The 16639-nt window shown below is 37.9% G+C and overlaps 1 protein-coding gene across 3 annotated transcripts in view; it reads right to left on the bottom strand.

The window, feature by feature from the left end:
- Positions 1–16639, bottom strand: part of Rnaseh2b (ribonuclease H2 subunit B) — a 65693-nt gene that overhangs the window by 8930 nt on the left and 40124 nt on the right. Inside the window, exons 6-11 of one of the 3 annotated variants that reach the window (XM_042685645.1) lie at positions 15953–16017; positions 14575–14677; positions 9669–9750; positions 7708–7750; positions 3521–3601; positions 458–937 (exon numbers count right to left, since the gene is read on the bottom strand). In XM_042685645.1, the coding sequence (XP_042541579.1) occupies positions 821–937; positions 3521–3601; positions 7708–7750; positions 9669–9750; positions 14575–14677; positions 15953–16017 (491 nt within the window). In that variant the 3' untranslated portion in view covers positions 458–820. Of the gene's footprint in view, positions 1–457; positions 938–3520; positions 3602–7707; positions 7751–9668; positions 9751–14574; positions 14678–15952; positions 16018–16639 lie in introns of those variants that run through there. The other 2 variants (XM_042685646.1, XM_042685647.1) reach the window with 2 other exon arrangements.

Genomic DNA, 16639 nt, shown 5'->3' with positions numbered 1-16639 from the left:
TGGGATTGAACCTGAGGCTTTAAGCATGCTAGTCTAGCAACAGTGTTTCACCACTGACCTATAGCCCAGCCCTGAAATATCTGTATGAAGAATATCTAAGAGGCTGGGAAAATGTTCACAAAATGATATTCCAAAAAAAGAAAGCTACTAGGGGGGAGGCTGGGAAGGGATGTGAAGGGTAAACGAAGGAGGAGGCTGCAATGCTTGATAAGAAATGTATGCATTATCCTGCCCATGTAATTGTAACCCCTCTGTACAGTTTGTTCACACAAAAAAAAATTAAATTAAATTAAAAAAAAAAGAAAGCTACTAAAGCTGCTATTCTTTCAATTTTTTTTTCCAACATTTTATTGAAAGAAAATACACCAAATTATCTTTGGGCAATGAAAAGGTAGGAGATTATAATTTTTAAAATTTTTATCTCTATTTTCTGAAAAACGTATTTATAAAAATAAAAAAGCACTTTTAAATATAAGCTTACTAAAATGTACAGTATTGTTTCCATTTCTTTCAATACTCTGAAAACTATGTTTATAAAAGTTTATGCAAAGGAGCATAAACTAGCAAGCCATTCCCTCAAATAGCTGATTTATGAGGATACTTCGAGGCTTGAGTTACCTCAATTTACCATGATCGTGAAGCTATACAATTAGTTTCCATATTTTGTTCAGAAATACTAAATCCAAAGCAACATTGAAGGATGAAAATTTCTCCCTGCTGCCAAAGTGGTGATTAAAGATCAACATGAAAGAAGAATGAAAATGGAACATGTAGGAAACAAACATTTTGTTTTGCTTTATGAGATTTTATTTCTAAAGTTTCAGATCTTCCCGATTTTTTTTTTACTTTTTGCCCCAAAAAAGGTTTCAATACTTTTCATTCCGCTCTTGTCAACTTTAGCCAAAGCCTTCTGAGCTGCAGTCATTTTGCTACTTTTCTGTTGTGAAGATAAGAGAGAAAAGTTGTTATGAATGTACAACATTTGTAAATTAAACATGCAAATCAGACAAGACCGTGCAACCCTCAAGGTTTTCTCCGGGAGGTAAGCATCTGTTGCTAACAGCTTCATAAAGGAGTGAAGCAAGTTCTGATATCTATTCAGAATTCAGACTTCAGAGATGGAATATGTTAAGACAAAACTGCCACCTTCCAAGAAGGAATGTTACAAGTGGTGGTTTACTTTGGGGGAGTAATTCTGGAGGGTGCATTAAGTGTAATAACACAAACAATGGGACTGCCACAGGCGGCAATTGTCAGGGGGAGGAATTACAGCCTTGTATTACCACATGATGAATAATTCACAGCAATTTACAATCTGATTTTATTCACCCACTCTATGGGAAACCAAGGACAGCCTATATTCAAAAGATGACCTGTATTGCCAATTATCCCAGGCCAGCAGGATAGCTGTCCTGTTTTTTTCCTCCTAAAAGAAATGCTTTCCATAAAGCTGCCTCCAATATTTCTGCCCTGTACATTTCTCTCTCTTCCTGGTCACTGTATATATTTTTATTATGTCCTGTAAAATACACTAGAAGATGGTAAATAGCAACTGAGTTCACTAGGAGGCATTACAACTTTTTAAAACAAGAATCAATAATGGAAATCAGAAAAGAAAAAGAAAGATTTGTCTCCTTAGGAACTCTAAGACCAGATCCTTTAAGGACACTGTATAATTTTGCCATTTTGCTTCTCAATCTGCCTACCTTTGGTAGGCTTATTTTGTGACTAGATGGTGAAAAGTGACAGTCTCTTTCAGACAAGTTTTCCCGCATTTAACTATAATTCTTATCCAACCCTCTTCTAGCACTGGTGGCTGGCCAAGTGAAAATACTGGGAAGTGTTATTTCTCCTGAAGGCAGGGCAGAAAGATTCTCTGAGAAAATGAAATGTCTCTGTCGAGAGCTAGCTATTTAGGTCAGTCTTAAACTGGCTCATTCTCAGATTGATATCTACTTATGAATAAAAGAATGACATTTATGCAAACATTGAACACTATTCAAATCTAAGAGGAAGTTAACTTATCTTGAAATAGGCATAAACACAATAAAAAAAAACCCCATCTCTAGACTTAACTTCAGAAAGTTTAATTGTTTAAAAAAAATCAATTGAAAAGGCTAAAAACACACCAGAAAATTGTTGGTACCATAAATGGGTATAAATAAATGGCTTTAGTACTATCCCAACATAAAAATAGTTAAGGAGAAGTGGGACTGTGCTCAAGTGGCAAAGCACTAGTCTTGAGCAGAAAAAATAGGCAAGGGACAAAAATAACTATGCAAAAATGCAAATAGACAATGAGCAACTAATAAACCTTCTTCTATTTGAAAGGCAAACATTTTCAAGAATAAAAACAATATTTAATTCTGTTAAGAATGCTAGAAGTGAAGCTTTGGCTCAAGTGGTAGCATGCCAGCCTTGACTAGAAAAGCTACAGTACAGTACCCAAGCCTTGAGTTCAAGCCCAAGTACTGACACATTTAAAAAAAAGTAAATGAATAAGCAAAATAAATGTACATTCACAATTTCCAGGGCTGGGAAGGTGGCTCAGTGGTAGAGCGCTTGCCTTGCATGCATGAGGCCCTGGGTTCGATTCCTCAGCACCACATAAGCAGAAAAAAAAACGGAAGTGGCACTGTGGCTCAAGTGTAGAGTGCTATCCTTGAGCTGAAGAGCTGAGGGACAGCGCCCAGGCCCAGAGGTCAGGCCCCACGACGGAGGGGGGGGTGTGGGGATGACTGGACGGGATGAGACTTGAGCACAATTTCAATTATGTCAAAGCTCATGGTCCCCAATTTAGTTCTAAATTGTGTCAAATGAAATAATCAGAAATGCAGGCTGTAAAAAAAATTATCTATCCTTTCATTAAAAAAAATCTAGAAGTAATCTGTATGTCTACATGCAGAAGACTGATTAAATGCCAAATCCCTTATGATGGAATAAAGACTTATGATTGGGTATCACGAAACCATGATTATGATTTCAAAGAATGTATAATGATACATGAACCTTTCCACAATATACCAATAACTGAAAGGGGCAGAACCAGAAACTATGTAAGTATTACAATGCCAATTTTAAAGGCTACCTGTTATTATAAAGCATGTACAACTAAGTAAAAAATGTTATCCAACTCACATTTGTAAGGTGAATGCTGACTAGTGGAATTATTATTAATAATTTTTATCACTCTAATTTCTGGGAAGCTCTGGAGAAGTTAGGGTGACAAAAGAGTTACCTATAGTGAAACTTCCCACCTACCAACAAACCTGGCAAAACTTCAGGGCATTGTTGCTAAGCAGAATGCTTTTCTTTGGTGTGTAAAAGGTCTTAATGCCTTAATGCTTTCACTACCATACACTATTTTGAATGAACTATTAAGCTACAGAAATGCAAGTGAATAGTTTTCCCCAGTCAAAACTGTATCCACAATCAAGCATGCAATTATTTCTGGATGTGTACTGTATCACTCACTGAGGTATGAGGACAGACAGTAGCCACTACACCTGGACAAACATACCTTTTCAGTCTTCAAATCTTTAGTGTTAAACTTAGTGTAATCTTCTTTTGCTTCTATAGGCTCATCTGATAACTTTTGTTTCTGCAATGTTAGAGCAGTGAAGAGCATCAAATATCACTCTGCCACTTATACCAATCCATTAAAAACAACCATGCAACTAAATGTGCAAATTTGTACCTACACAGAGGAGCACAAAGCTGGCAATGATTTTACTTTTATAAGCTGCTTTTTATTTGGACCAATCCCTAGGGAAGGAAGCCGCACATCACTTCCAGAAAGAATCCATGGTGATGATGGGATATGACACAACCTGGCCTCAGCCCCTTAACAAAATAAACGGTTTGTATATACCAGCTTCAGTGGGCATCTGGGTGCTGTAGACTTAAAGGATGTTAAGAGGCAAAATGCAAATCATGAAAGCTAAAGATGAGAATTCCCTTATAGGGAGCCAGGTGTCCAGCTGCAATCTCCACATCTGGGGCTGATTTATGCTCAAAATGAATATAGGGCAGCATTATTCTATTATTACCATCTATGAGTAGCTTCATATCCTTCCCTCTTTTTTAATTCAACTATCTCAATTTATCCACATGAGAATGGCTATATACAACAATCAGCCGGTAAGAGAGGAAACCTAAATTAATAGCACCTAGTAGAGGGCTTCATTGAGATGTTAATTTTTATAAAAGTGTCCTTCCCATTAGGCTCAATGTAGCTAAGTTGAATCGTTGTATTTTCATCTTTCACTAGAGTGTTTTGCACCAATGCATGTGAGAATCCTAGCAAGAACCAGACCTTAATAATGAATAATGGCCTTAATAATTATAATATAGAATGGCCACACTTCATGGAAAAGGTAAGAAGCAGGGCAGATTAGTCTTGTTTGACATGGAGGATTGATCATATGGTAATTATAATTTGGAGTTTTAAAGACCTTTAAGCTGTTAGTGGAAATATGCAGCAAGAGTCAACACGGATTTCCCCTAGGAAAGAGAGATTAGTCTCCAGATCTCTTCTTCATACCCCTGCCTTGTTAACCAAAGCACCAGTTCAGGTGGTGCTAACAGATGTCAATGCCTCCATGACAGGTGGAGATAAAACTATTAAAGTTTTTCAAAAGCTTTTGCCATTAAAAAAAAAAAAAAAGGAGAATTCCCTTCGCCACAAAGCAATCTCTAGCAAATAAATCATTAAAAGGAAAAGGCTAATTTACCACAAATCAATGACTCACCAACACAAAGTGAATGGATGTATCTCATGAATACATGTTCATATTTAAAAGAAAATCGCAGTTAGGGAATGCCTATCTTAACTAGAAAGTTATCATCAACCAGTAAAGTGGAACTTACAGCTTATAATGCTGAAGGCCACAACTGTTTCAGAACTTGAAGACATGAGGATATATTCAATGAACTGTATCTCACAGATAAGTCATTATAAATACTTGGACATTATTATAGGACATTATTCACATTATTCACTTTTGCAACTTGACAGTTCAAGTTGTAAAAAGTTCATGGCTAGAACCTAAGACAAATATATTTCCAGATGAATATGAAATGTTTATTAAGGGCAAGGAGTTGGTCAGATCTTTTAATAGCACATATTCAAACAAGACATGAGTTACAAGTGCATCTAACAAAAAAAAAAAATAATTGTTACACTTTCTGCCCATAACTAATTTTTGTTATTCCCAGCACACTGTTGGAAATGTTTGAAAAATAGGATCGTCATATTTATTGAGATTCTTGTTATTTAAAAGACCAAAACCCTATAGTTTGGGGAGATACTTCAGCAGAAAGAGATGAGTGTCTCAGAAGCCAGTACAATGGACATAACCACCAAAGGGAGAGAGTTCTGGAAGAGAACAGAAGAGCACCACAGAGACTAATGTCAGGCCTGGACTTACCATCTTGCAGATAGTTAACAAGAAAGAGATTGGGAACGTCTCCAAACCCCTGACTGCATTCAGCTCTGCTAGTTGACAATGACAAATTCAAAAAACTAAAGAAGGGAATGGAGGAAGTCCAGCTTCAGAACAGACAGATATGTGATAATAAGGGACAATGAGGTAAAAAATAAGGAGAGTGAACTCCATCTATCCATTACAAATACAGACAGAGATGCCCAATGGCTGTCGGAAGGTATTTCCTGAAAATAATCAAGGATGTTGCTGTAAAAAAAAAAAATCAGTCAAATCCAGGGCACACACAGGTAAACTTGTAGAAACTTAGCTTACACTTGTTTAACCTATAGTACAATATATACCGTGTACCCCAGAATCCCAGGAAAACGTACAGAGAAGAAAGCCTTGAAAAGCAACTAATACAACCTAAGAAGTGAGGCTGAGGTTCAGTGACAGTATTCTGAGCTCTAAATCAGGAAAAGAAAAAGAGACAAACTATGCCCCCATTGGCCAAATCCAGCTGGCCCTGGATTTTATAAATGTAATTTTGTTGGAACCTGGCCATACTAGTTCACTTACAATGTGTTGTCTGGGATGTTTTCTCACCACAAAAACAAGAGTTTAGCAGAGACTTATGCTTTAGGAACCAGAATCTAAACAGACCCTGAATCTAAGTCAAAATCTAAAACAAAATACAAATGACCTAAATTTTAGAAATAAAAGTGGAAAAGAGAAAAATAAACGATGGAATGCATTACTCCAGGAAATAACAGAGGTTAAAATCTTCAAGAACAAGTTTAGATGAATCAGTGGATATATTTGGGGAGGAAAAGAAACATTCCTAATTTTTCTGATGGAGAGAGATAAAAAGCAATTACTTTTAGAGCGCCTACCTTCTTAGTTATAGCAAGACGGTTATTTTTCTGTGTTCCCCAAGCTATTCTCAGAGATTAATTCCTAGTTTTTCTAAGAGCAATTGATTTCCATCCAATGCTATTCTTCAGAAGAGTAAAAGATATATCTGCTTTAATAATCTACCAAACATGGCTCTAAATGAATACATGTTCAATTTTCTAGTAAGACTCAAGGTGATAAATTTTTTCAGAGCTGCCACCATTACCTTTATATAGGACATGATACAAAAAAAATCCAGAGTATGTTGGTCCTTCTGAAGCCCAAGGAATGAATGAATGAACAGTAAAAGAAAGTTATTTAGCATCAACAATGTGGGCACTGCACATTCACAAGGCATCCATTCCTCAACTGAGCAAGGACCAACCAAACATAGAAGAGGTACATGTGCTTATTTTCCTGGCTTGGAGCAGCACTATACTTAGCTGAGATGTAGCCTAGTCTGAGACATGCTAGATTGCCATCAAGTGTGGTTTATGACTGACTGGCTCCTCTAGTCTTAGTATCTGGGCAATTAACACAATTTGTAGAGGAGTTGTGGGTGGCAGTATAGAAGTCTAGAAGAGGAAATGGATTCCCACTAACAGATGAGATTTACATACAGATTCTTCATTTCAAATTCTGAATAAAAGCCAGGTTATCTTTCTTCAAAGGATTCTTTGTTACAAAACTCATGTTCTGTATACCTTTGTGTTAACAATTATATTCAGCAAACTATGTTTAAATTGTGTGTAGCGTATTCTGGGTGATTAGTAAAACTAGCGATCCATCTACCTTAAGATTTCAGCTAGGGCTGGGAAGGTGGCTCAGTGGTAGAGCACTTGCCTTGCATGCCTGAGGATCTGGGTTCGATTCCTCAGTACCACATAAGCAAAAAGAAAAAAGCCGGAAGTGGCGCTGTAGCTCAAGTGGTAGAGCGCTAGCCTTGAGCTGAAGAGCTGAGGGACAGTGCCCAGGCCCAGAGTTCAGGCCCTACAACCAGATACCCCCCTCCCCCCCCCCCCAAAAAAAAAGACTTCAGCTAGGCATGATGGCCCATACCTGGCATGCAAAAGCAGAAGTAGGAAAATCGTGAATTTGAGACCAGCTTGGGCTAAGTAGTGAGACCATATCTTTAAAAAATAAATAAAGATATATTTATAATACTTTTAGAGAAGTATTTTCTAAAATGAATTTAGTTTTTAGTATTCAGGTAAAGTCTAAAAACATAAGAAATACTACTGGAGAACAGTCTACATTCCACATTGCAATACTCCATGCAAGATGGATTTTGTATGCTTTAAAATACATGAGGACAAGCTAAATTCGTGTGGTAAAACGTGTTATATTGTTCCAAGCCCCTAGAGATAGCTTGGCCACAGTCTCTTACCTTTGATGGAGGGTTTGGCAATGGAGTTGAAGGCTCTGGAAGCCTAAGGAAGTTAAAAATAAGAATCATAGTCATGGTTTTTCATAGAGAATCTGGGCCAATTTAAGACTTAGGTAGTCCTTATTATAGCTTTACCTCCACATGTCTTTTCAGAGTGAAGAATGCAATTTGTTTAAATGAATGAATCTTTATTTTGCTACTTAATTCCATATATGGGAATTGTCTAAGAAATAAAATTGGAACTCATTTTTTCTTTGGCCTCCATAATTTCTCATTTTGACATTGGAGTGTTTTGTCTTCATAAATAGTTCATTTGCAAGTACAAATTATTCTAATTATTATACTGTTCAGAAAAGCCACACAACTCTATTAAACTCTTCTATTAAACAAAAATTCTATTTCCATTATTTCTGCCTCCCAAATCTTTAGCCCAAATTTAAAATTTTCAGTTGAAAAGATCTAAACAAATAATGAAGTTCCAAGACATAAAGTCTCTAGACAAGCAGCTAAGAAATCCAGGCAAACATTTCTTTTTAGAGAATGTCATCCCTTCCTTCCATCCCATTTCCTTCTTCCATCCCTTTTCACATAGTGTATACTAAATAATATGAATGCATTTATTCAACCTACCTCTCTCCCTTCTCTGTATCCTCTCCCCCACCCCCAAAGGAAAAAAAAAAAACCCAAAGCAAAAACAAATACCAGGGCTGGGAAGGTGGCTCAGTGGTAGAGCTCTTGCCTTGCATGCTTGAGGCCCTGAGTTCGATTCCTCAGCACCACATAAGCAAAAAGAAAAAAGCAGGAAGTGGCGCTGTGGCTTAAGTGGTAGAGCTCTAGCCTTGAGCTGAAGAGCTGAGGGACAGCGCCCAGGCCCAGAGTTCAGGCCCCAAGACCGGACCCCCCCCCCCAAAAAAAAAACCACACACACACAAAAAAAGCAAATACCATCACCACTACTACCAACAATAAAAACAAAATCCCTACATTTCCATTTCCCGGAGTTTATTTTAATAAATAATATTTTAAATGTTCAGAGAAGTTATATCTTTGCATTCCTCTCCTAAGGGTATCCTTCCATTCATTAGTATGAATGCCTAGGTTAACATGCCCAGTTATATTTTAGCTCTCACTTCCACATATGAGAGAAAACATGTACCATTCCTGTCGCTAAGCTTGGCTTACTTTACTTAGCATAATTTGCTCTAGGTCCATCCGTTTTCCTACAAATGATATACTCTTATTCTTTCTAAAGAATAAGTAAAATTCTATTATGTATCTGTATCACATTTTATTAATCCACTTAGCTGCTGTAGGGCATCTGGGCTGTTTCCACAACTTGGCTATTGTGAATAGCTGTGCTATTATCTTTAAGAGTCTCACGTTGTGCCACCTACCCTCAGACCTCCATTCCTAGGTGGAAAAACAGGCACATACCACTGTATCCAGTGAGATAGAAGTATTGAACGCTTTCTGGCCTCAGCTGGCCTGAAACCTCAGTTCTCACAATCTCAGCTTCCCACACAGTTTAGGATAATAGACACATGTCACCATGCATACCTACCAGATGAGAGAGGGCCTCACAAACTTCTCTGCTAGGACTTGCCTCTAACTGAGATCCTCTCAACTTCTCAAGTAGCTAGGATTACAGGTATGAGTCATTGTGCCTAGCTTCTCTTACTCTCAAAATATTCATAAAGAACCAAAGTAGGTGAGTCTCAGTACGGGATAAAATTTTAATAAACCTCATCCTCTACAATCATACAAAGCAATGATTCTAATTTTAACACACACTAGTTGCTGCAGATTTCTCCAAATCAATTCATTCCAGTCAGTTAATTTGTATTAGAAATCAACTCTGACCCATGTATGACATAGCCCACATCCACCAAGGAAAGCCATTGCTGGGGAAACCAAGAGGCATGAAGACTTGTTAATTACAACTAAAGATGAAAGACACGTACTTTAAATGTTTAGATAAGCCATCACTTAATTCTTTAGGGATGTAATCAGAGATCAGACCATGAGCATAATGAACATAATCCTCTGAAAGAGAAAAATGATGAAAGAAAAAATTAGTAAGATTATGATAGTTTTATAGTCAAATTGACTTCAGTTCAAATTCTTCGTATATCTGGATTTATCAGGAAATTCATGTATGCTCTCACTTCAGTTTCCTCATTAGTTAACTAGGGATACTAATACGTATATGTAAGGGCATGAAGGAATACAGAAGATAATTCCAAAAATATGATATATTGAACATTAGATGGCCACCAGATGCCAGTAAACTAAACTAAAATTCAAGGTTGCTTTTAGTCAAGGTCTCTAAATATGAAAAGCCAATTGTAACAATACAAGATATTCATGTGTCTTTTTTTTTTTTTCCTGTGCTGATCCTTGGGCTTGAACTCAGAGCCCAGGCACTGTTCCTGAGCTATTATGCTCAAGGCAACCACTCTACCACTTGACCTACTGCTCCAAGTCCAGTTTTTTGGTAGTTAATTGGACAGTCTCACAGACTTTCCTGCCCAAGATGGGCTTGAACACAGTTCTGAGCTCTCAGCCTCCTGAGTAGCTAGGATTATATGTGTATTTCTTTTTACTTTCTTTATTATTATTATTCTTTCAGTCATTGGGCTTGAACTCTGGGCCTGAGCACTGTCCCTCAGCTCTTCAGTTCAAGGCTAGCACTCTACCACTTGAGCTACAGCGCCACTTCCGGTTTTCTGGTGGTTTATTGGAGATAAGAGTTTCACAGACTTTTCTGTCCGAGCTGGCTTTGAACCACAATCCTCAGATCTCAGCCTTCTAAGTAGCTAGGATTTCAGGCGTGAGCCACCAGTGCCCGGCTACATGTGTATTTCTTTTAAGGCATATGCATTTCTTTTAAGGTAACTTTTTTCTACAATGTTTTCATATAGAATAAATGTAATAACTAAGCAGTAATGAGTATTAGGATTTAAGCAAAATAAAATAAAAATAGTAAATAAAATCATCTCTATGAGTTGCCTGTTAGATATTTGCTTCCTAACAGCATTATATACACTCCCAAATTAAAAAAATAAAACCTTTTCAAAAAAATGAAAAAAACTTACTCAGCCGAATATATAATTAATAATTTATTTTCTAGCATCTGGACCCTTAACACTGACATCACATTAAATAGTTACAACGAAATCTGTCTCCAAATCCTCTTTCCTACTTCAGTATTTTGTGTAAAATATGATGAACAATTGAATTTAACCTTCAAATGGGATAAGCACAGGGGCTATATAAAATACCAACAGTTGACCTCAGGTTTGCTGCTGGGATGTCCACTTACTTTCTTCTTCCTTCTTTTCTCTTCTACTTTCAATGTGGCTCAACACTATTTAGAAAATTACTGCCATCTGGTGATGACCTGATTTCATTTTTTTTCTTTTTTTTGTACATTTTTTTATTGTAAAAATGCTATACAGAAGAGTTACAGTTACATGAGCAAGGTAATGAGTACATTTTTTTTGGGGGGGGGGGGGTCCGGTTCATGGGGCCTGAACTCTGGGCCTGGGTGCTGTCCCTTAGCTCTTCAGCTCAAGGTTAGCACTCTACCACTTGAGCCACAGTGCCACTTCCAGCTTTTTTCTTTTTTCTTATGTGGTGCTGAGGAATTGAACCCAGGGCCTCATGAATGCAAGGCAAGCACTCTACCACTGAGCCACCTTCCCAGCCCATGAGTACATTTCTTATTGAGCATTGTTGCCTCCTCCTTTGTTTTCCCTCTACCATCCTTTCCCTCCCACCTCCACAACTACCTCCCCTCCCACCCTCCTCTCCTCCTCTCTGCCAAAAGTTGTAAAGTTCGTTTTGAACATAGTGTTTTGTACATCTCATTGTTACAATGGGTCAATCTCTATCCTTATTTAACCATTTTGTTTTTTCCTTCCTCTTCCCGAATTAAGGAGGTATATATACAAGATACAAGCACTGACATCAAATTGAAACAATAACAAGAAAGAAAAAAGATACTGTGTCCCTATCTTGGGGTTCATTTCGCTTAACACCATCTTATATGGTTATATGTACATAGCTTTTGACCTTTTCTGCTTGTCCTATACATGTACTAGTTATTGCAAATAAGGGAAACCATGGGACCTATGTTTCTTTGGGCCTGGTTTACTTCACTTAATATAATTTTTTCCAAGTCTTTTCATTTCTTAACAAATGGGGCGATGTCATTCTTTCTGATGGAGGCATAGAATTCCATTTTGTATATATATATACACATTTTCTTGATCTACTGAGGGACATCTGGGTTGGTTCCATATCTTAGGTAAATAATTCTGAGATAAACATAGTTGTGCTGGTAGCCTTTGTATGGCTTTGCTTGTGATCACTTGGGTAAATGCCCAAAAGTGGGAGTGCTGGGTCACAGGGGCACTCTATGTGGAGTCTTCTGAGTAACCTCCATACTGCTTTTCCAAAGTGGTTGAACAAGTTTACATTCCTACCAACAATGCAGTAGGGTTCCCTTTTGGACACATCCCCTCTAGCATTTGTTGTTATTAAAGTTCTTGATTATAGCCATTCTAACTGGGGTGAGGTGGAATCTCAATGTAGTTTTGATTTGAATTTCTTTTATGGCTAGAGAGGTTGAACATTTCTTCATATGTCTATTGGCCATTTGTATTTCCTCTTCAGAGAAGTTTCTTTAGCCCACTTATTTATCGGGCACAGTTGTTTCTTTGAGGATTTGTTGTTGGGAGATTTAATTTTTGGGTTTCCATGTATATTTTAGATATGAGACCCTTGTCCGTTGCATGGCTAGTGAAGATCTTCTCCCAATCCGTGGGCTTTCTATTGATCTTGCTAGCTATGTGCTTTGCCATGCAGAAGCTCTGCAACTTCATACAATCCCATTTGTCCAACCTTTCTTTGATTTGTTGTGTTTCCTGGGCCTCTATTATGAAAATTTAGGCCTGTGCCAAGGAGATATAGGGTTTCTCCTATTCCTTCCTGCAATGTTTTCAGGGTGTCTGTTTTAACTCCAAGGTCTTTGATCCATTTGGAGTTGATTCTGGTGCAGGATGATATATAAGGATCTAGCTTTAGTTTTCTACAGATGATCACCTGATTTCAAAAGGTCTTTGGCAGATTATATTGTCAATGTGTAAGTGGAAGTTATGTTTGGACCCTTCTTAAAATATGTTCATGGTTATGCCAGGGTCCATGAAGAGATAAAGAAAACTATTTTAAGAAAGCCAACATACGGTTCGTTGGCTGTTACCACATGAAGTTAATGGTCTATAAGAGGAAGAATGTAAGGTGTAATAGCTTCTTGGACACACTAAAAGGCAGAACAGCCCAGCCGAGATCCTCAAATGGGGAATCTTAGCAGAAGCACTGGACTCAATGCAAAATACTTTGTTTACCAGCCAGAATAAGTCATCTATCTCTCTAGAATCATAGTTTCCCATTCTTAAAGTAAGATCTGCCTGAAAAATATCTAATATCCTTTCTCCTTTGTTAGAAAAATGACCATATGGTTTTATCAACTGATAGCTCCATCCATCCACCTATCCATCCACTTGATTTAATTCTTCCTCTTTTTTTCTTAAAGCCATTTAGGACCCTAACTGCTGGTAAACTCATTTTAGCAGGTATGCCATCTGCTACTCCTAGTAGCTACCTATATGTACAAACAAGGTGTTAAAAATAGATTACTGCAAATCAAAGACTACTTGAATCACTACCACTCACAAACAGGCCACTGTTCCTCAGTCTATTTTCTGTTTGTATGCATGTGTGTGTTTGCTTTTTAATGGCTGAAGTCAGATTTTAGGAGTCACATAACCAGGTTAAGAAAATACTAAATTAGAGCTTAAGATTAGAATAATTTCTACACCACCCATTTGGGAATGTTAACTGCAATACATAATTGTTCATGTATTTGTAAATATAAAAATAAAAGGACACTATATTGAAAAGAGCAAAATAAAGTTCCTTGGTAACCAAAAGAAAAGAACTGCCAAGTGAATCAATTTCATCTAAGTTCAAAACATTGAGAGCTATCTAAGGAAATATGCCTCATGGAAACAAACTGCAGCAAAGATGAAGTCTATGTGCGGTTTTCCTATGTTAGTGTGGGTACAGTACGCCCAACAACAAGGTGAAGAGTGGGGATAGAGAATGCCAAGAACCATCCACAGCTCAGCCCTGCCACTTGCTAGTAAGGCAACTCTAGGGTGAGCCTCAACTTTCCTGAGCCTTCCTGTGAGGTCAGATGAGAAATGTGTGTTATATAGGCCAGTTAGCCATGGGCCTGGCACATCACACACTCAATAAATGATAGCAAGGGTCCCTAAGGTTGTTCTCATTATTAATCTAAAGGAGCCATTTGTGGGCTGGGAAGGTGGCTCAGTGGTAGAGTGCTTGTCTTGCATGCATGAGGCTCTGGGTTCGATTCCTCAGCACCACATAAGTAGAAAAGGCCAGAAGTGGTGCTGCGACTCAAGTGGTAAAGCCCTAGCCTTGAGCTGAAGAGCTGAGGGACAATGCCCAGGCCCAGAGTTCAGGCCACATGACTAACCCCCCCCCCCCCAAAAACAAAAGAATATATATTTTTTTTAAAAAACAGAGCCATTTGCTGAATGAAATGACACAAGTAGCAACTAGTAGCAGTCATGATGTGAGATAGAAATAGTGCTGAATTTTGAAAGAACACACTGAGCATACTGGCAAGACCAATGAGCATACTGGCAAGAATACGAAGAGTGACAGTATCTTAATTCTGGGACAGTAAGATTGTTAACTCCTTAGATAAGCATTTGAAGAAACAATAACAACAAAAAAGAACTTATTCCAAACAAAAATAATTTCTGATTTACTTACCTTCTTTGTCATTAGAAACCTGGTCACCAGAGAACAGAGATGACTGGACCCGGGCACCAACAATGACATTATTGGCTTTTAAAGCTGCCACAGTTTGATGAACCTAGAAGCAACCACAGGGGAATCAGGATTCTTTCACCTTAGTTCTAGAACTCCTTGACTTTACAGATAGCCCTCAATCCATTTAAGAAGTACCTGAGAGCCAGCTATCAGAAGATGGGATGGCTGAGGATTTGGAGAGATGCTGAGAATCAATGCTGGTGCTCTCAATACATGGACTTGCTTAGGTCTCCACAGTAGGGGAGATGGCATGTTGTGGTGAATGAGAACACTGACTCTGTAATGAGGCTGCTTGGATTTGCTCTGTGATCATTGGTTAGTTTACATCTCTCTGACCTCTCTGTGAAATTGGCAAAAAAACTAGTACCTATTTCCACAGGAGTCTTATGAGTCCAATGAGTCCTATGAGTCCAATGTAAAGCCTTAGAACAAACCCTAGCACAAAACTTACATGTAATACTTCCTCCCTCCCTCCCTCCCTCCCTCCCTCCCTCCCTCCCTTCCTTCGTCCCTTTTCTTCTTGAGCTGAGGAACAACATCTCTGGAGGTAGCTGTGGGGTTACCACACCCAACAACATCAGGCCTGGCATGATGTGGTTTAGGGATATGAGTCTGCATTAACCAACAGCAGAAAATCCTTGCATTCAGTGGTAGGACCAGCCTTTTATCTTTTTATACAGTTTTTCTCTTTATAAAGGATATACAGGATGGCCTTTGGACCCAGTCTTACTGCCTTAGCTAAGGATTTTTTTTTAGAACCAACATTACTATTTCTTTTAATCAAAAAGCAGCAGAAGAATCTTATACATACATTTTTCTAATTTGGGGAAGGGAAAGGAAGTAACAAAATGCTGAAACAAGGATACAGATTGACCTGTTTTTTTTTTTTGTTTTTTTTTTTTTTTTGGGTCCGGTAGGGGGCCTGAACTCTGGGCCTGGGCGCTGTTCCTCAGCTCTTCAGCTCAAGGCTAGCGCTCTACCACTTGAGCCACAGCGCCACCTCTGGCTTTTTTTCTTTTTGCTATGTGGTGCTAAGGAATCGAACCCAGGGCCTCAAGACATGCAAGGCAAGCACTCTACCACTGAGCCATCTTCCCAGCCCCAGATTGACCTGTTTTAACAATGAGACATACAAGACACTTTGTTGAAAACAAACTTTACAAACTGGGGGTGGGGGAGAGATACAAGAGTTAGGGAGTAACAATGCTAGAAAGGAAATGTACTCATTACCTTACTTATGTAATTATAACTCCTCTGTACAGTCTCTTTACAATAAAAAAATACTAAAAAAAAAAAAAGCAGAAGAGAGGTACTATACCTTTTTCTCCAGCCACTTCAATGTCTTTTCTTCACTATACTTGTAATATTTCTTCTTGTCTATTTCTAAATTAAAAGTAGTACAGTAAGTTAAAAACACTACATACATCAGTTACAAGTTAACAATTTAAAAATAGTTTATAATATTTTCTATTTCTAAAAGACCCTCATAAACCTGAGAAACATCATGAGATATTTTAAAAATGTTAGAAGTCATTCTACCATGAAATGAATGGGGGTGTAAGAAAGCCCTCAAATTATAGAAACAACTCTCTAGAAGTAATTTTGAAAACTCAGCCAACTAACACACTAAGCAATCTATTTCTTCTGGAGAATTTAAGCTCACCTTAATGTTTTCAATGAAAGACTTCCTTTCTAAAATAAAAACGGAAGTCACAAGGGGAAAAAAATAACATTGAAGGCAGGTGCCTATGAAGTTCACTGCATATATTCAGGGGGAAAGAAATCTTATTAACTACTCAATGCTGCCCTGGTGGGATTAGTGGAGTAAAAAGAAGAGATCTTTTAATGTATTACCAATATAAGCATAGCTATTTCAGGGGAATTTAGATTTATGGTGGGCTCAACTGAGCCCTTTACAGGGATTAAAGTTTCACCTCTTATAAATTATACTTCCTTTCCTTACAATGCACATAGCTTTATATGCCATGTGATTAAGCCAGGATTT

This window comes from Dipodomys spectabilis, unplaced genomic scaffold, assembly GCF_019054845.1.
Source record: "Dipodomys spectabilis isolate Male_0828 unplaced genomic scaffold, ASM1905484v1 ptg000095l, whole genome shotgun sequence".
Taxonomy (NCBI): Eukaryota; Metazoa; Chordata; class Mammalia; order Rodentia; family Heteromyidae; genus Dipodomys; species Dipodomys spectabilis.
This window is presented reverse-complemented; position numbering and strand designations above follow the sequence as displayed.